Source organism: Cetorhinus maximus, chromosome 18, assembly GCF_964194155.1.
Source record: "Cetorhinus maximus chromosome 18, sCetMax3.hap1.1, whole genome shotgun sequence".
Taxonomy (NCBI): domain Eukaryota; kingdom Metazoa; phylum Chordata; class Chondrichthyes; order Lamniformes; family Cetorhinidae; genus Cetorhinus; species Cetorhinus maximus.
The window spans coordinates 3,689,342-3,710,482 of NC_135896.1; the positions used below are offsets into that span (position 1 = coordinate 3,689,342).

The following is a 21,141-nucleotide window of genomic DNA, read 5'->3' on the forward strand; positions in this document are numbered from 1 at the left end:
TAAACCCCATTCTCTGGCGCTCCAACCTAAAGCACTTAATCTTCCTCTTTCTTTTAAAGAAAAAATACCTCCTTAAACTGACTTAAGATTTTGGTTTCACTTGCTAATTTCGCTCAGCATCTATTTTTCTTGCACCTCTCGAGCATCTTGTGACTTTTTGTGTTAATGGTGCTATGTAAAAGCAATGTGCAGTCTTGCCAGCAAGTGGACATTAAGTTGAAATAGATGAAGTGAAGCGTTGGGAATCGCAGATCAGATGTTGCTGATGCCTTTTGTAATTCTCATTCTTTTTTGTAATTTATCATTCTCTTGTGAAATTCTGTCCCTCTTGCCAATATATTTTAACAGTGGTAATGTTGAGAAGGGTAGCATGGTGTCATTTTTTTCTTTGAATGAGGTCTAGATGACTTTAGTGAAATTGCTCAATAGGCAGGTAAGATATAAAACCCGCTCACTCCTTTATTTATACCTCAACATCCAATTGTGGGTATGCTGGAAGGTCCCAGTTTCACCTGATCTGACCTCTCAGTAGTCACAGCCAGAGAGGCGAGGAAAAAGAGCCTGCATTTCTGTAGCGCCTTTCGCAGCCTCAGGATGTTCCAAATCACTTCAAAACTAACAAAGCACTTTTGAATTGCGGATACCAGGAAGAGCTCCCCTGCTTTTCAAAATGGTGTCCTAGGATCTTTTAAGTTCACGTCAGATGGGGCCTTGTTTTAATGTGTCGTCTTAAAGGTGTTCCTTCCGACACTGCAGCACTCCCTCTACTGCACTGGCGGTGTCGGCCTGGATTTTGTGCTCCGTCTCTGGAGTCCAACATGAAGCCATGACCATCTGACTCAGGTGGGTGGGAGCGTACTGCCCTCTGAGCCATGACTGACACCGGGCAGCACTGGTGAAACCATTGGCCGTTGTGGCTTGTGGGCTAAGGATTACTCCTGGTTAATCAGTGAGATTTGCTATCGTGTGCATGCACGTGGACTTCTAATGACAAGACTGGGGTGAACTGTAGTCAATTTCATTGTCAAATATCACTCTACAGCAAGTGTTGGTGCCTTCAGGAGTGGAGGGGATTTTGAAGGAACAAGTGGAAGTGTATTCTTAAAAATCATTATATATAAATTGGTAACCTGGAGCATTTATTTTTGGGACGTGGAGTGGACCAGAGAGAGCAATACCTAAGACTACTCCCATTTGGTAGAAAGAACGGAGAACTCTGTTGCTTGTCTTCTGTTGCAGGAGTTTGCAAAGGTGGGTTTCCACTTAGCACAGCGGCTGTTAGAGCAGGTGGGTTCCTTTACAACCATGGCTCTTGAGTAGCTCTCTCACCCTTGGAGTCAGGAACTTCTGGTTTCAAGTCCCGCAACAGAGACTTGAGCACAACCCAGGCTGACGTTCCCAGTGGAGTAAGTACTGAAGCCCCATCTGCCCCCTCAGGTAGATGGAAAAGATCCCATGGGACCTTTTGAAGTATTGTAGTGGAGTTCTCACTTGTCTCCTGATCAATATCTACCCCTCAACTAACACACAGGACAGATTCTCTGATCATGATCACAGTCCTGTTTGTGGGATCTTGCTTACCATAAGTTGGCTTGCTGTGTGTCCTACATTACAACAGCAACTACAATGCAGATGTATTTAAACAGCTGTGAGGTGCATTGGGCCATCCTGAAGTCATGAAAGAAAAGTTACGTTTCCTTATCAGAGTGCACTTTATTCACTGCACTCATCACCCAATGTGCCTGGGTGTGGAATATGTCCCTTTTCTATCCAAGTACCCAATATAGATAAGTTTGGAATAAATTCTTCCCTGAGCCCATTGGTCAGCACTGAGATTCTTTACTCCCCTTTCACCATATTGCTGTCTTATTTCGATCTAATTTTGTTTGATTATACCTTGGGATGTTTTACTGTGTCAAAGGTGCTATTCTATAAATGCAAGCTCTATACTTTCCTAGACAACTGTTGGGACCCTGCACTCCAGTGCTCCTAATGTTTCCACATGACCTGGTGGGAGAGATTACTGTTGAACAGGCTCCTTTCAGGCTTTGTCCTATTGTTTTTTATTTTCTCTTTGCCTTTCCCACCAGCTGGTAAACAAACCTTTGAAAGTAAAGGCTTGTTTCTACAAGACTAGATCAAGTTTGATTTCTTGTCTGTGTTGAGGCTAGCTGATTTTTAAAAACACTACAATTTTATGTTTTTAAATAATTACTGTTCTGTGTGCCATTGATCACACCATATCTGCCTCTGAACCAACATTTCAAACCTCTCAATACTATTCCTGTTTCCTTTTATAACTGCAGTTAGTTATTCACCAAGCATTAAATGTGTAAGCATAAAGTGTGGAGAAAAACTGAAGGAAGTGCAAGAAATAAAGTTACAAGGATATGCTGTGACTAAGAGGTTATAACTTCTCCAAGTAGTTGTAGAGACATTTCCACTTGGCATCAAGTTAAGGGCCATAAATATAAGATAGTCGGCAATAAATTCAGGGGAAACTTCTTTACTCAGAGTGCTTGGAGACAACATTGTAGATGCACTTAAGGCGAAGCTAGATAAATACATGGGGTAGAAAGAAACAGAAAGATTTACAAGGATAATACCATAACTAAGAGGTCATAATATTCAGGAAAGGCTGATCAGGCTGAGACCCTATTCTCTAGATAAGCGAATGCTAAGAGGTGACCTGATCGAGGTCTTTAAAATGATGTAGAGTTTGATCAGTTGGATGTAGAGATGATGTTTCCACTTGTTGGGGAGCTCAAAACTGGGTGCCATATTTATAAGATGGTCATTAATAAATCCTGTAAGGAATTCAGGAGAAACTTCTTTACCCAGAGAGTGGTGAGGATGTGGAACTCATCACCACAGGGATTCGATGAGGCGAATAGCAGGGGAGCCAATGGCATAGCGGTATTGTCGCTGGACTAGTAATCCAGAGACCCAGATTAATGCTCTGGGGACCCGGGTTCAAATCCCATGGTAGATGGCGGAATTTGAATTCAACAAGATTCTGGAATTAAATGTCTAATGATGGCCGTGAAACCATTGTCGATTGTTGTAAAAACCCATCTGGTTCACTAGTAAACAATCTGGTCTGGCCTACATGTGACTCCAGACCCACAGCAATGTGGTTGACTCTTAAATGCCCTCTGAACAAGGGCAATTAGGGATGGGCAATAAATGCTGGCCTATCCAGCGACACTCACATCCAATGAATAAAAAAGAGAGGCTGGATATGGGAGGAATGGAACAGAGGATTCTGCTGGTAAGGTAGGGGGCGGCTTGTGAAGCATATCCTTTGGACCAGGTGAGCTGAGGGGCCTGCTTCTGTGATGTAATGTAACTCGGACTGTGCCATCACAGCTAGACGGTCCTGGGTTTCATTATTGGACTGAGATGATCTTTGCTATGGGGTGGCCTCTGGGTCTTCTGTGAAGAACGGACCAAGCCAGAGAGTGTGCCTTTGCAGTGTCTCCAAATGGAAAGGATGTATCAGTAAGTTGGATTTGACTGTGATACAATCAGAAACCAAGTGGCCTACCAGTACTTCCTGTCTAGGTTTGCATGGGAAGGATGTATGCTTGGAAAGTAACTAGTGTCTCTCGTGCCCATAGTTCAGTGCTACTACCGGGATGGGTGGATAGAAAGGTGTTTGATAACAAGACGCAAGGCACTCATTGGATTTGAGGTTTTGATTGTTTTGCGCTTAACTTGGACTCTCATAGAATATGAGCCCCGAGGTTGAGTCTTTGCGTCAGTCATTTTCACTTGTGCAAATGGTAAACGCGTTACAACTGGTCTGTGTCTGAGGTATGTACTGGTGCTGTCATCAGGTTCTTGTGGGGAAAATAAAACTCCTGTCGAGTTTTAAACACTGGGAAAGATTGCTTGTGATCTTCTCTCCTGCCTACCACCATATCCTTTGGTTCATCTTTTTCTTGCACCTTCTCAAAAAGCATCCAATTTTCTCTTGAACCTACTTAAACTGTCTGTTTCTTTGGTAACGCTGGGTGATAAAATTCCACTTGATCATTCCTTACTCCTAGCAGTCCAATTTTTAATGGAGGACTCCTGGTGCATATCCATTCACCTTAGTGAGTGCTTAGCTTGAATCAGTTTGTTAATGCGGGTGAAATGGTAACAGAGGCTAATCCTGGCTCAATATCTGGCTTCTTAAAGTTTGAAAGTCATGGATTCAAGTTCCATTCCAATGGCTTGAGCACAAAATCTCAGTCGAATACAGAAGGAGTGCAGTTATACTGTCAGAAGTGCCATCCTTGGATGAGAAATTAAACTGGGGCCCTTGGGTGGGTGTCAAAGATCCTAAGAGATTATTTGAAGAAGAGCAAGTAAGTTCTTCCCAGTTTCTAACCATCATCCAACAAAACCACAACAGACTATCTGGTTATTATTTCATTGTTGTTTGTGGGAACTTGCTGTGCATAAATTGACTGCTGCATTTTTCTACATGACAGCAGTGACTTCTGTACTATACTTCATTGGCTGTAAAGCCACTTGTGACATCCTGAGGTCAACAGCTCGACAGTGTTGATGTGCTCACACATGAAGAATAGGAAGTTTAATAATGACTAGCCGTTGGCTTACTTTAATCTTTTATTAAACTGGCGTGGCGTTTCTGTTTGTTTCAATAGGTATGGTGCGGCCAGAAGTCTTGCTTGTTGCGTGAACGACCTGGCCACGAAAACTTCATGTGTCCAGAGACCCAGCAGTGCCAGGTCAGCCCATGGCTCAAGTGTTTCTCCCCTCCTTGTACTGACTGGGGGGAGTGTGACCCCTTAAACGCTCTGCCTGTTAACTCCAAATGCCAGCCTAACACGGGACAACTGGACAATAACTGTGCAAAGATCACACTCATCTTCAACAAGGAAAAGATTCCAAAGGTAAGGCAGACGTGCAAGGAATTTCAGAGCAGTCATCGGTTGAGTTGAATATATTTGTTGGGAACTGGCCTTTCACCCTTGGGTTCTGTATTCACCCCACCCTGAGGAGATGTGATGGAAGTCACCTCTACATCTGGGTACAAGGTGTTTAGGAGAGACAGGAAAAGAAGAAAGGGGAAGTGGGGGGTGGGGGTGTGGAGTGGCAGTATTGATTAAAGATGGTATTACCGTACTGGAGAAAGAGGATGTTCCAGAGGGGTCAAGGACAGAATAAAAAAAGCTGCAGTAACATTGATCTGTGTAGTATATAGACCACCAACTAGTGGAAGGGATGTAGAGAAACAAATCTACAAAGAAATTAGAGAGGTGTAAGACTTAGAGTAATTATAATGGGGAACTTCAATATCCAAATATGGACTGGAATAGGAATAGTGCATAACTAGAGGGGTCCGAATTATTGGAATGTGTTCAAGGTAATTTTCTACAGTATGTTTCTGGTTCAACGAGAGGGCGGGTGCTGTTGGACCTGGTTCTGGGGAATGAGTTGGCCCAAGTGGATCAAATAACAGTGGGAGAGCATTTAGGGGACAGTGACCATTGCATCATAAGGATTAGGTTGGTAATGGAAAAGGACGAAGAACAATCCAGAGCAGGGATAATTAATTGGGGGAAAGCCAATTTCGATGGGATGAAAATGCACCTGAGTTGAGTGAGTTGGAATCAAATTTTGGCAGAAAAGACTGTGGCTGAGCAATGGGCCACCTTCAAATAGAAAGTAATACAGGTAATGTCAAGATACATTCCCTTAAAGGGGGAAAGGTAGGACAGTACAGCTACAACACTGGCATCCACCTGGCAATGTGGAAAATTGCCCAGGTGTGTCCTGTGTACACACAGCAGGACAATCCAACCCAGCCAGTTACTGACCCATCAATCTACACTCAATCATCAGTAAAGTGATGGAAGGGGTTGGCAACAGTGCTATCAAGTGGCACTTGCTTAGCAATAACCTGCTCACTGACGCTCAGTTTGGGTTCTGCCAGAATCACTCAGCTTCTGAGTTCATTACAGCCTTGGTTCAGACATGGACAAAAGAGCTGAACTCCAGAGGTGAGGGGAGAGTGACATCAAGACAGCAGTTGACCAAGTGTGGCAGCAAGGACACCTAGTAAAACTGGAGCCAGTGGGAATCTGGGAAAACTCTCCGCTGGTGGAGTCATACCTAGCACAAAGGAGGATGGTTGTGGTTGTTGGAGATCAGTCATCTCAGTTGCAGGCCATCACTGCAGGAGTTCCTCAGGGTAGTGTCCTAGGCCCAACCATCCTCAGCTGCTTCATCATTGACCTTCCTTCCATCATAAGGTCAGAAGTGGGCTGATGTTGAGCGCCAATCGTGACGACTCATACTGAAGCAGTCCATGTCCAAATGCAGCAAGACCTGGACAATATTCAGGCTTAGGCTGACAAGTGGCAAGTAACATTCGCGAAAAAGCAGCCCGCTTGATTGGCACCCCTTCCATAAACATTCACTCCCCCCACCACCAATGGACAGTGGCAGTGTTGTGTACCATCTGCAAGATGCACTGCAGGAGCTCATTAAGGCTTGTTAGGCAGCATTTTCCAGCGTGACAAAGCACCAGCACAGTGAGCCACCTGGTCTACCGGGATTAAACGTGTAGAATAATTGCTAGTGGATTAAAGACATAATTTGTTCTGAATGTGAGTTTGCAGAGTTTCACATAGGTGTTCCCAGGGTTATCTTCCAATTCTTCTCCCCAGGGCATTACTGTGGAATACATTTGCTCAGAACTGCGGTATCTACCAGTGCTGCGGAGCCTCTCTAAGGAACGGACTCTGTTCGTGTTGTGTGACCTGGCCAACGCCACCGACAGCGCGGTGGAAGTAGCCATCGTAAGTAACAGCCTTGCTTGGGTTTTTGGAAGCGTCATTGCCATGTCATAATCAGCCTTGCATTTGATCAAATGGCATTGTAAGCTTTGCTTGACCACAGTGAGTTCATGCCCATTAGTGCTTGTTATGTTTGGATTCTTTATGGGTATGTGCTAGTTTTGTGAATAAAATGGAAGGAACACGTAACACTTAATTTTTTCCAGCCTACAGATACACTATTTTATTTATATTTTGCATAAATCCATTACAGATCAGCCATAATTCAATTAAATGATAGAACAGGCTGGAGGGGCCAAATGACCAATGCTCCTATTGAGGCAATGGGTCATTCTAACTCCCTTAGACTTGGATCTCTGCTGGGGACCTGAGGTGGATTGTCCAATTGGCAATTCCCAGTCTTGATTGTCCAGTTGGCTGACCTCAGCAAGGCGCCTCTGAATTAGACTAGGAATAATCAATTCCTGCTCCTGGTAGCTAGCTGGAGACTACTCTGGAAAATGGATGTTGGGAAGTCAGATTTGACTGTGTGGCCCTCGTGATTAAATAGCCCATTGATGTCTGCTGTTGAGGCTCATGAGGAAAGCCATTTGTTTGATGGCTGATTTTCTCTATCTGCAAAACCTTCCAAGTATTAGTTTCACCAGTTCCAAAGATGAGTCATATTGGACTCGAAATGTTAACTCTATATTTCTCTCTACAGAAACTGCCAGACCTGCTGAGGCTTTCTAGTACTTTGTTTTTATTTGTGTTTTACCTCTTCTCTGTTCTGCTTCTCTCCTCCCTCCACGCAACCCCCACCTCCCCCAGTCGTTTACCCAACATAGCGAGGACCGGGATGGGATCCTGATAAGGGAGGCGGTTACGAAGATTGTCGACAATGTGACCAAACGACAAAATAGTACCATGATGCTCGCAGTAATCGAGGTGAAAATAGAGACAGCATATGTCCCCCCTTCCCAGCCAGGTAATACTGACTGTTCCTTTATTAATGTTCCTTTTGTATATCATTCGGTTTGGCTGCATGTTATTTGACTGAAATCATGTGTTACCTGTGGCTCAGAGTCTCCTTGAGTCATAAAGTTCTTGGTTTTCCAAAGCACCTAATGCAGCTGATGCCGCCAGTGACGTACTGAAGGGAGTGCAACACTGTCAAAGTTGTCAGTTTTTGAATGAGACGTTAAATTGAAGCCCTGTCTGCCCCCTCAGGTAGAAGTAAAGATTGGGGTCCTGGCCAATATTTATCCCTCCATCAACATCACTTTTTAAGTAAATTGATTGACGTGCAGTCAAACATGGCAGCCAATCTACAGAAGCAAGTGAAGTCACTATTGTAGAGTAGGAAACAATGAAATCGGTGACCCGTTTGTTTGTTTGGGGGGTTGGAGGGGAGGTGGTTTTAGTGTTGGATGAAGAAGAATGTTGACCCAGGGTACTGTGCGAACTCCACAATAAAAACAGAAAATGCTGAAAATACTTTACTGAGCAGGTGGCATTTGTGGGGAGAGAAACCGTTTCATTTTGGGTCAGTGATCTTTCGTCAAAACTGCAAACGTTAAACATTCTCCTTTGTTCTCCAGATAGTACTGTAGCAATTTTAACGTGCACCAAAATTGGCAGAAACTTGATTAGCACCCTATCTGAAGGCTAGCCCCTCTGATAATGGGTCAAAGTTTAGGAGGAGGGCTGTTTATTCAGCCTGTATCCTGTGCTGTACTTAATCTAGGATTGATTAATACTGTTACAATTGCTCCCACTGAATCCACTGTTAAATGCAAAATCCAGGCTGGCACTCCCAGTGCAGTACTGAAGAGGTGCTACATTGTCGGAGGTGCCACCTTTCTGATGAGACATTAAACTGAGGTCCTGTTTGCCCCTCAGCTGGTTCTAGAAGACCTCATTGCCAATATTTTGGAGAGCAAGGGAATTCTCCCAAATATCCTGGCCAATCTTTATGCTTCAGCCTGCATCACTTAAACAAAGATGATCTGGTCATTCATCTTATTGCTGTTTATGGGAGCTTGCTGTGCCAAAAGAAGATTACTGTGTTTTCTATATTACAACACTTCAAAAGTGCTAGCAGGCTGTAAGACACTGGGACAGCCTGCGATTGTGAAAGGTGCTATAAAAATACAAGCTATTTCTTTTTATGAAAAGATTCAGTGCCAATTTATTTTTACATCACTATTCCATCTCCCCACCCTTTATTCTGATTTACGCAGCGTACCTAGTCCCAGTGCTCAGCGTGGCGTTTGGTGTGGTCTGGCTGATCTGCATCATCATCTGCGTGTGGTGGACACGGAAAAGGAGAAAAGAGCGGGAGAGAAGCCGGCCGCCCATGGAGGATACAGTGAACAATCAATGGGAGCCCCTGAAACCTATCAGGAACCCCATTGATAAACCCTGCAGCAACAAAGACATTCAGTATGAATGCAAAAATTTAATGGCCCCTTGCAGCCGGACTCTAATGGCAGGCGAGGAGGTGGAAGAGGAGTTGGGTGTGGACAAGTACCCCTCCCAAAGATGTACAATTACATTCTTGCCAGCGAAAGGCGACGTTAAATCTTCGCAGTTGACTCCAGTCAAACAGCCACATCGGACAGGCAAAAGGGACAACCGCTGCCTGAAAAATGTGAATGCGTCAAACCATGAAGGAGGTAAGGATCTTTCTGTATGAACATACGGAGTTTGTTTTGTGCCTACAGCTTTTTTTTAAAAAAGAGAGAGAAAGGGAGGGGGGAAATTAAGATAAATTCCTCATTGCCTCCTTGTCCGTTAAGACGGACACCATCTATTGAAGTCTTCATGGTCAAATAAGTGTCTCTTTCTTTTGGTGTGTGTATAAAGCATTATTTACCAATTGTCTCTTTAAATCTTGTATAAATTATTTGTGACTTGTTCAGTGTCAAGATCTCTTTGCCAGTTGCTATATTGTGTTTCTTCACCTCTTACATGTTAATTGGAGGGGGCAGCGCCTTTTGCGTCCCTTAGCAACAGAGAAGGAGGAACCAAGATAACTTTATCAAGCACCCTCCTCCCATTTTACACAAAACAAATTGTTTACATAGGTTTTGTTGTGGTTTTTTTTGTGTAGTACCTTAGCATAATTCCCTTTGCCAGGGTAGGAGGTTCCAATGTACAATTGAACCTGGACCTGTTGTTTTTGGTGACCCTTCATCTGAGTTCCCCCCCCTCCAGTTTCCTACTGTTGGGTTAGTTTTAGTTTTGTGGGGGTGGGGTGAAGTTGGGAATTTGTAGAGTATATCAGAGTTGTTCTTGTGGCTTATGCCGTTGCCCTCTCCGTCTCGATTGAGCCTGTGGACTGTGGTGAGCGTGCTGCACTTCAGGCCCTCACCTGCAGTTTTCTGTTTCTAGGAAATTGCTAGCTCATCCAACTTTGGGAAGCGGAAAGAAACAAGTGTTTTACATGTTGATGGGAGGGACGTGATGGGGAGCCAAAGAGAAGCTGCTGTAAATAGGTCCAGGAGCTGGTCACCACTTGGCGATTTGTCATCCTGAAGGGATAGTTGGCATGGGGAAATGATCACCTGGACAGAGGTGGAGAGGGAAGAGAAGGGGAGGAGGATAGACAGCCTCAATAAAATTATGTTAAATCAAAGACGACAATGGGGAGGAGGTTGGGGGGGTGGGGGGGAAAGAAAAGCAATTTCTTTTCAGAAAAAATGCCACGGAACTGAAGTGCCTTGTTGCCGTCTGACCTTTGAAAGGACGTGCATTTATACAGCGCTTTAACACATCTCGAACACACCTCGAGGAAAGCTTCATGTGGCGAGTTACCTTGAAGTACAGTGAATGTTAGGTGGGCGTAGTGGCGCCTATTTTTTTTTCTACCCAGTGAGATTCCACAAAGGGCAGCCAGCTTTATTACCCAAAGTAACCTTGCTCTTATTTCACTGGAACCTGGGTGTGAGTGCAGTATTGGAGTGGCAAGTGCCTGGAGCTTGAATTGCTGTAGCAACTGTCAAAGACTATCCTGCTGATTTTGATTTTATATATATATATATATACTTCCTTACTGTCCTATAATAAAATAAACGATTGTAAGTGTATGATCAAAGCTTTTGTATATATGTATATACTTATGGAATCGATGTGTATATTTGATTGAATAACTTAAAACAATATTAATTCAAGTTTTTTTTTGTTTGGATGCCATTCCTTAATTTATATTAAAAAGGAATTTTGATGGCATTTCTGTCACATGCGGGCACACAGATACATCTCTTACTCTAGTATTCCGTTAGAAATCTTTAACTTCACATCTGGCTAAAGATTAGAATATGTTGGCCTCTTTTACATGTTAAGCTCATATGGAAAAACAAACCCAAACTGTAAATAGATTCGGCATGCTTTCGATTATGCTTCTTCAACTCAACCCATTGCCTGCACATCTCCATCTCCGCGCGCTGGGATTGCCCAGCCTGGTTTCCAGAGATGGGGATGGGGAGGAAAGGGGCAGCAGGCAGAGGGTGAGGAATGAGCGGCAGCTTGAATTTGGACCTTTGGAAACTGATAATCACTTTCAAAAGCTGAAAGTTCCTTTTTTATTTAAAAAAAAAAGAGTGCAGCTGTCCAGGTAGTGTGAAACATGGGGTGATAGGCAAGAGAATTAGGTTCATGTGCCCATGTGAATGCCCCCTACTAAACAATTAAAGAAAATGTCCAAGTCTGCTTTCCAACAGTCTGTTTTAATCCTTAGAGGTGGGTGCAGATATTTGTGGCCAGTGCTTGGACAAACCTTTTATTAAAAAATGTCCAGTTATGTCTTAGACAGGGCAAAAATAGGTGGACCTACACTTCAGTTTTCCGTAGCCACCCCTATTATCTCAGCTCCCACCTCCCATTGTTAGTGTTTAATTCTGGCCTTAGAATGTTATTGAGCTGATTGTATGCAAGCATAGAGAAAAAAATCTTCTCTCCTCATCCTCCCTCTCTCTCTCTCTCTCTCCTCCTCTCTCTCTCTCCCCCTCTCTCCCTCTCCCTCTCTCTCCCTCTCCCTCTCTCTCCCTCTCCCTCTCCCCCTTTCTCTCTCCCCCTTTCTCTCTCCCCCTCTCCCTCTTTCTCTCTTTCTGTGCCTCTTTCTCTTCCCTCCCTGCCCCTGCTTATACTCTCTGTACGTTAACCAGCTCTCTCCTGGAAAAGCCTATTATGCATAAAGAGAATATATTTCTGCTCTGAGCAGACAAAAGAATGAAGGGAACAATTTGTTTTATGTATTTTTCTTTAAAAAAAAAAGTTTGCTTTTGTTCCAACACAGAAAGTAGATGATATATTCTACCTTGCGACAAATTACCCTGACTGAAGCAAAATGGTTTTAATTCAAAATGAGGAAATAAAAATGTCTTATTTTCTTTTGGCTTTTGCCGAACTTCATTGTAAATTCATTTGGGTTAAATCCAGACCACCACTCACCCAGCAAAAATGCCCATAATCTTATTCAGATTAATCTGCTGCAGGGTGTGTGTGTATATATTTATATACATTTATATGTGCGTGTGTGTATATTACATATGTATATAAATATATATACATATATATAAATTCTATTTGGCTGTTGATTCAATTTGATATTAAATACTTAGTGGGCAAACTGTGACAATTTCTTTCTGAATTATGGATGAGAGCTTTTGTTTTTGGAATCACGTTGCATGTTTATTGATGTCGACCGCACAGCGAGAGGCTGGAAAAATAATCCTGTTTGAAGAAACGGGGTTGAAAAATTTAAAAAAAAAATACAGGCTGGCTGATTTAAAAAGAAAATGACATGAACAATTTATGTATGGACTCGAAATAAAGTTGTAATTTTTTTTTTGTATCAGGACGCTCGCGTTGCCTTGCAAAAGTCCTCTGTTCATTTAGTGCATTTTGTTTGACATGTTCTTAGAGATAACTTTCAAAAAAAAACTATTTATTAAAGCGTTTTATATTAACGTCTCCCAATGTGTCTAAGTGCCTTTTATTCGTGGGAGAAATATGGCTTAATGCTGGGATGCAAGTATATTTATTTCTTTGCTTGTTCAGACCAACAGGTCCAGTGCAAGGACTGTTAGCTAGAGCAGCTTGCCTGCTGCTATTAGGCTCAGGGATCCTGTGCTCTGACAGCCTTGTTTGCAGCATTGGATTGTCATCCATCATCTAGAAGGGCAAGAGAAACAGATGCATGGGAACACTGCCACCTGCAAGTTCCCCTCCAAGCCTCTCGCCATCCTGACCTTGAAATATGTAAACGTTCCTTAGTTGTCACTCAGTCAAAATCCTGGAACTCCCTTCCCAACAGCATCACATACCTACACCACATGGACTGCAGCTCACCACCAACTTCTTGAGGGCAATTAATGATGGGCAATAAAAGCCCACATCCCAAGAATAAACTTTGAAATATCTGTGGACTGCAGTTTGTTGCTCTCATTCTCTTGCTTTCGGTTAAATACTGTTGTGGATCAGAAGAAAAAGCAATAATGCGTTTTGTAAAAAAGAATTTCTTGTGGTTTTTCCCTGGAGGGATGACACAAGCAAGTTCACTAAATTCTTTGTCATTCTATGTCTTGTTATGAAAATCTCTCCTGGATTGGTGCAAGTTGCCCAGCATCCAATATATGACATCACACTAGTAAGGGAAAGGACTTGTGTTTATATAGCACCTCTTGGACCATCCCAAAGCACTTTAAACAATGAGGTAATTTTTGTAATGTAGGAAACGTGGCAACGCGTTGGTGCACAGCAAGCTCCCATAACAGACATGTGATAATGACCAAGTAATCTGTTCTAGTGATATTGGTTACAAGATCAAAATTGACCCAGGACACGGGGGAGGAATCCTTTATTGCTCTTTGGATAGTACCACGGATCTTTTATAGCTACCTGAGAGGGCAGGCAGCCCTCGTGTTATGTTCCACTTGAAAAATGGCTCCTCTGACGGTGCAGCAATCCCACTGCATTGGGAGTGTCAGCCTGGGTTTTGTGCTCGAGTGGGGTGAGATTTGAACCCACAACCTTAAGAGCACAAATCAGAGCAGGAGTAGACCAACTGGCCCTCCAGTCTGCTGCCATTCAATACGATCATGGCTGATTTTCAGTCTCAATTCCACTTTCCCACCCGTTCCTTATATTTCTCGCTTCCCTGAGAGACCGAAAGCCTGTGCATCTCGGCCTTAAAAGTAAAAGTACTCTACTGTGGAGTACCCACAACCTTCCGATATAGAGACTTCCAAAAGCACTCAAACCTCCTGTTCCTCTCCGTCCTTATACTGTATCTGATTCTTCAGCCAGGAGAAACAACCTCTTTGTGTCCATTAGTCAAGCCCCTTCAGAATCTTGTATGTTTCAATAAGACCACCTTCCATTCTTCAAAACTCGAGAGTATAGGCCTGGTTTACTCAGCCTCTCGTGATCGGATAACCGTCTTAACTCAGGAACCAAAATAGCGAACTGTCACTGTACTGCCCCGATGCAAGCATATCCTTCCTTGGTCATGGAGACCAAAACTGCGCACGGTAATCTAGGTATGGTGACACCAAACAATTGTAGCAAGACTTCTTTATTCTTGTACTCCAGTTCCCTTGCAGTTAAAGCCAACATGCCATTTGTCTTCCTAATTGCTTGCAGTACCTGCATGTTAACTTTCTAAGTTTCATTTGAGTACACCCAAGTGTCTCTGGACACATTTAAAAGTTTTTGGTGTCTTTTTAAAAGTATTCTGCTTTTCTTTCCTTACTACCAGAGTGCATAATTTCACACTTCTACACATTATACTGCCCCTTGTTGCCCACTCACTTAACCCATCTATAACTCTAGAAACTCCGCTTCCAGACTACCTATGCCAAATTGATTTGAAAGACCCCACTCCCTCAGCAGAACCTCATTCTTTATTCTACCCGTGCCATTGATCCCTACGCAGACCATGACAATTGGATCCTTCCCCCGCCACCACTCCAAGTTCCGCTCCAGCCATGAGGATATGTCTTTAAGGAATAATCGTTTTTAGCGGTAACAAACGTGCAACTTTTGAAAGGGCACTTTTAATCCTGGCACCAGGACTGCAGCACAACCTTTGATTAGAGAGCAGCATCTATTTCCCCTGACTAGAATGTCCCTTATCATTACCACATTCCTTTTCACCTCCCCCACTTGAATCATTACCTGCACCACAGTGCTATGGTCAGTTTGCACATTCACCCTGTGGTCCTCCTTTTCATCCACATGGGTAGCAATTACCTCATATTTGGTGCTCAAAGTCAAGAGCTGAAGCTTCTCCATCACTACCTGCTGGATTCCCATAACTGCCTGCCTTGCAGTCACGCCCCCTCCTGTCCTTGATCATTGACCAACTCTAAAGTTCTACTTAACCTAAAGGCTGTGACTGCTTCCTGGAGCAAAGTATCAGATAACTCCCCCTCCCTGATGTCCAGCAATGTACGCAACTTCAGCTCAACGACCGAGCTAGTTTCTTGAGCTGCAGACATTTATCACAGATATGGTTGTCTGGGATCGCAGTGCTCTTGACAAACTCTGGCATGCTGCAGTGAAGGTACACCACCTGCCCTGCCATGTCTATTTAACCTTACTTATTAACTTGATTCAACCAGTTACCAATTTGGTAAAGTTACAGTTTCCTAGCTTAGAGATCAAAAAAAAAAAAAATCGGCTACTGGAGGCAAAAAAAATGAGCAGTACCTCCTTCCATCTGTCCACTGAATTCTTGACTTTAGCATTCTGTTCACTACATTCTGTACTCTGCATTCCTGACTCTCAAGCAGATGTGACACCCCACATTGGTAATTTGAGGGTAGTTGTTGCATTGCCCTTTGCACCCAAGCATAGTCTATTTGTTCATGAGATTTGGGTGCTGCTGTTGAGTCCAGCATCTATTGCCCATCCCTAATTGCCCTTAAGGTGGTGGTGAGCCACCTTCTTGATTAAAGCTGAGTGGCTTGCTGGGCCATTTCAGAGGAAGATGTCAAGTGTGGATCATTAGCAGTCTTGTCGTGAAACAACTTTCACTGTAATATCTGCACCCCTGGAGTTCCCAGCTCTAACCATCAGAAGAGAGTGCACAGTGCACCATTCTGCACTGAGAGGGGCCTCCCCACCTCTCAGTAGGTAAGAATCAACCCACATTGCTTTGAGTCTGGAGTCACATATAGGCCAGACCAGGTAAGGATGGCAGATTTCCTCCCCTAAAGGATGCTAGCGAGCCAGGTGAGTATTTTTTTTGGCAGTCTGGTAGTTTTATGGTCACTATTTGTGATATTAGATTTTCTTTCCAACTTTATTTAATTGATTTTGAATACTCCAGCTGCCATGGTGGGATTTGATCTAGTCTCCAGAGCACTAGTGTAGACCTCTGAATTACTAGTTCCAGTAACATAACCATTGAGCTAGCAAGTAGCGCAGCGGCAATGTGTTTAGAGAGACGTGAGGTTGATGTCCATTTGCAGAGAGATGCAAGACATATTTTCTCGATCCAATTGGTCCAATCTAAACTATGCATTTTCACGAGTATTTTCTGCATGTTGGGATAAGGAAATGTGCACTTAAAATGATTGAAAGGGACTCCCCATTATTAAGAGCTTTTCTCAAGTGCCATTAGCTTACTGAGTTGGTTTTATTGATGGTATGTTGAGGTTGTGGTATATTGGGGCAGGATGCAGAATGGTGCACTGTGCACTCTCTTCTGATGCTTAGAGGTAGGAGCCCCATAGATGCAGACATTACAGTGAAAATAGTTTCACAACCAGACAGCTAATGATCCGCACTTGACACCTTCCTTTTGTGACATGATTTGTGGAACCTAGTCAAAGTCATGTGCTGGCATCATTCAGTGTTAGTATCATGCAGTCGAACCTTGATTTGAGTGGCTCTGATGTCACTAAATACTTGGATTTTTTAGCCTGCTCTGCTGGGGCATGGATCTTGAGGGATCATTCTAATGTCTTAGTTAATTTTTCCAATTCATTTACGGGATGTGGGCGTCGCTGGCTGGGCCAGCATTTATTGCCCATCCCTAGTTGCCCTTGAGAAGGTGGCAGTGAGCTGCCTTCTTGAACCGCTGCAGTCCATGTGGTGTAGGTACATCCACAGTGCTGTTGGGAAGGGAGTTCCAGGATTTTGACCCAACGACAGTGCAGGAGCGACGATATATTTCCAAGTCAGGACGGTGAGTGGCTTGGCGGGGAACTTCCAGGTGGTGGTGTTCCCATCTATCTGCTGCCGTTGTCTTCCAGATGGTAGCAGTTGTAGGTTTGGAAGGAGCCTTGGCGATTTCCTGCAGTGCACCTTGTAGATGGTACACACTGCTGCTACTGTGCGTCGGTGGTGGAGGGATTGAATGTTTGTGGATATGGTGCCAATCAAGTGGATTGCTTTGTCCTGGATGGTGTCAAGCTTCTTGAGTGTTGTTGGAGCTGCACTCATCCAGGCAAGTGGAAGAGTATTCTATCACACTCCTGACTTGTGCCTAGAAAAATGGTGAACAGGCTTTGGGGAGTCAGCAGGTGAATTACTCACCACAGGATTCCTAGCCTCTGACCTGCTCTTTTAGCCACTGTATGTATATGGCTGGTCCAGTTCAGTTTCTGGTCAATGGTAAACCCCAGGATGGTGATAGTGGGGGATTCAGTGATGGTAATGCCATTGAATGTCAAGGGGCCCTGGTTAGATTCTGTCTATTGGAGATGGTCATTCCGTGACACTTATTGGACATGAACTGCTTCAGTATCTAAATCATCAGCGAACATGCCCATTTCTGACCTTATGATGGAAGGAAGGTCATTGATGAAGCGGCTGAAGATGGTTGGGCTGAGGATACTACCCTGAGGAATTCCTGTAGTGATGTCCTGGAACTGAGATGATTGACCTCCAATAACAACAATCTTCCTTTGGGCTAGGTATGACTCCAACCAGTAGAGAGTTTTTCCCATTGACTCCAGTTTTGCTAGGGTTCCTTGATGCCACACTTGGTCAAATACTGCCTTGATGTCAAGGGCAGTCACTCTCACCTCTCCTCTGGAGTTCAGCTCTTTTGCACATGTTTGGACAAGGTTGTAAGGAGGTCAAGATAGGCTAAAAGAGTTGTACACTTTAGACATCGTAGTGATTTGATTGTGGTTTATAAGACAATGGCAGGAATACATTGTGCTCCAGTTGACCCTTTGCTCCAAGTAGTACATTAGGGAGGAGCATGGGTCGTTGTTTTAAGTTGTTTAAGGCCAAATGTACATTAGATGTCATGAACTGGTTGTTCTCCCAGAGAATACTGAATCTCTGGAACAGGTTGCTGGTTGGTGTGTGGCGTACTGATTCACTGAATTCCTTCAAGTGAGAACTGGATCTGTTTGTGGCTGGGATGGTGATCCCCTTGAAACAAAGGTGTGTGCTGAATCGAATTATCAGGGACAGAGCGATCACCAGGACTAGTTTCAATTGCCTTAAGGGGGTTGGACCAGTGGGATGCCCAAACTTCTGATTCAAGGATGCTTACAAACATGACATGAAGGCCCTAAACATTGATCCTTGTACCCCTGGTAACACTAGCCAATGACACAGGAAAATGGCGACATCACCTGTGAGCTGGCATGTATCACCATGAAGATCAGTGGTAACTGGCGCCAACACAGAAATGACATCACCTGGTAACCAATTAATGTGCGGCACCTGTGGCAGAACCTGCCTCTCATGGATTGGCCTCTTCAGCCATCGGCAAAAGTGCACCATGAGCCACCCCGTCTCCAATCATAGATGGAAGTATGCCAACAACAGTAAAGGGCATTGGACAGGAAATTCCTAGATACTCCATCCACCTCCTGGTCTCCCTAGAGGTGAGATGGTTTTTGGTGGCATAGGGAATGTACACTGTGTGATAGGCAAACTATCGCAGTTGTCTGGGAAAGGCTAAATGGACCAGAGGCTCTTTACCTGTGTGCCAATGTTCCTAAGTCTAAAGTGGGTGGTGGGAGGTGTATTATAGTCTTAAGGTGAAGATTCCCAGTTCAAACAGTACATACCAGAGAAACTTCTGATTTATAGTTCTAGATTTACATAAGATAGAAGATAAGGAGTAGGACATACAGCCCCTCGAACTCTGCCACTCTAAGATTATGGCTGAACTTATTCATCAACTCCACTTTCCAGCCTTATCCCCATACCCCATGACTTCCTTAATGTGCAAAAACTTATTCAGTTGAGTAGTGTCAGTTATTTTGGCTATTGACACCACTGTGAACCCCTGCTCTAACAGTGAAGCTTGCTGAAGCAGGTTCGAGGAGCAAGACAGGCTGTGATTCTGGTGGAAACAGTCTGAGATCCTGTATTATTGCATTCCTGTTATGCAGAGATATGCTCTCGTTCTCCAATGTTATCACTACCTGTTGATGAATGTGTTTTGCTTTATTTCACAGTCTGATAACATTGGGCCCTGTAAACAACCTTCACCATGTCAAAACTCTTGTCAGTCAACCCAATGCAGTTCACTCCACCTCATCCCAGGGACTGTCTCTCCTCTTCTTGTTCCTCTGCTTCCCTGCTGAAGGACTGCAGACCTCCAGTATTTTCCTGAGCCAGAGTAAGAGTGCAGAAGAGGATAACTGTCTCCAAGGGAAAGTTTTCAACTACTCCCCCGCCCCCAAATTTAATGGTACTAGGAACCTGGGCTGTGGAGATTTGATGTTCACACTGGGCCATTGCCTAAGTTTATGGGTTAAACTATTCCCTTTCAATGTCCTCTCCTGACCCGATGAGAATCCATCTGGGTGCAAGCTGACTTCTGGCTTGGGGTCTGAGCCTAGACAGCAGCAACTTGCTTACTTACAGTGCCTTTTTAAAGCAGTAAAACTTCTAAAACAAGGTGCTTCACTGATGTAGTTATTAGACAAAATTTAACAGAGCCACATAATGATCATTAAGATTTGCTGCCTTAAAAAAAATACCCTGATCCTCCTCTGGTTCCTTTGCAATGGCTGTAAATCTGTGTCTCCCAGTTATCCACCCTCCTGCCTGTAGAAACACTTTACCCAATTACCCTATCCAAAACAACTTAGTGATTTTGAACACCTCTACTAAACCTTTCCTTAACCTTCTCTTAGGAGAAAAACTATTAACAGCTTGTATAGCGTCTTGGGTGCAGCAAAGTCTCAAGATGTTTCACGGAGGCATTATCAAACAAAATTTGACACTTTTTTTTTCTCTTTCAAGTATTTCTTTAAATATCACTGATTAAAGCAGAATTATCTGACCATGTATCAGGGTATGGTGGTTGGAATCTTTAGTCACACTTTTTGTTTACTCTAGGCCCAATCTCTCCTGCTCCATCTGTAAACTCCAGTTTGTTTGAAGCTCTGTGTCCTATACACTGCCCCATCCTCATTGTCCTGTGTGTCTGTTACCTCGCTCACTGGCTGCCTTCTCCCATATTCTAATGCATTCAATTTAAAATGTTCTGATTCTCACCACTTCATGGTCTGACTCCAGCTCATCAGCCTTGTGTCGCTTTTGGTCCTCCAAATCTGGTGTTCTGTGCAATCTTTTACCTCACGATGTCTAAAACTATTTTCAGGTTGCAATCATAGGAAATAGGAGCAGGCCATTTGACCCATCGAGGCTGCCCTGTCATCCAAACAGATCATGACTGATCATCTATCTGTGCGCCATTTTCCTCACTATCCTCATATCCCTTAACATCTTTAGTATGCAGAAACCTATCGATTTCTGCCTTGAATATGCTCAGTGACTGAGCTTCCGCAGCCCTCTGGGGTAGAGAATTCCAAAGATTTACTATCTCTAAGTGAAGAAATTCCTCTTCATCTCAATGTTAAATGGCCTGCCCCTTATTCTGATCCCTGATTCTAGACTCGCCAGGGGAAATATCCTATCTACGTCTACCCTGTCTTGAACTTTCAATAAGATCACCTCTCATTCTTTAAAACTCTAGAGAATATAGGCCGTTTCCTCAATCTCTCCTCAATCTGCCACCCCAAGGATTGGTCTGGTGAACCTCCATTGCTCTCCCTCGATGTTAAGTTTATCCTTCCTTAGATGAGGAGACCCAAACTGTAAACTCTACTCCAGGTGTGGTCTTACCAAGGCTCTAAAAGTGTCTTACAATTTATCTTTTAGACCAAGCTTTGATCACCACTCCTAACTCTCCTGCCATTATCTCCCTGTGCCCTGAGAAGAGATTAATCAGGAATAGGAGGAAGCCATTTAGCTCCTCAAGCCTGTTCTGCAAAATTAGATTATGACAACCCTATCATAACTCAATCAACTTGCCTTGATTCCATAACCCTTAATGCCCTTACCAAACAAAAATCTA

At 43.6% G+C, this 21,141-nt stretch overlaps 1 protein-coding gene across 1 annotated transcript in view; it reads left to right on the forward strand.

Moving 5' to 3' along the window:
• Positions 1-12,770, forward strand: part of jag2b (jagged canonical Notch ligand 2b) — a 114,120-nt gene extending 101,350 nt beyond the window's left edge. The window contains exons 21-24 of the mRNA XM_078561985.1: positions 4,659-4,907; positions 6,687-6,818; positions 7,626-7,782; positions 9,038-12,770. Coding sequence (XP_078418111.1) covers positions 4,659-4,907; positions 6,687-6,818; positions 7,626-7,782; positions 9,038-9,492 — 993 coding nt within the window. The 3' untranslated portion in view covers positions 9,493-12,770. The remainder of the gene's footprint in view (positions 1-4,658; positions 4,908-6,686; positions 6,819-7,625; positions 7,783-9,037) is intronic.
• Positions 12,771-21,141: the final 8,371 nt, after the last annotated feature.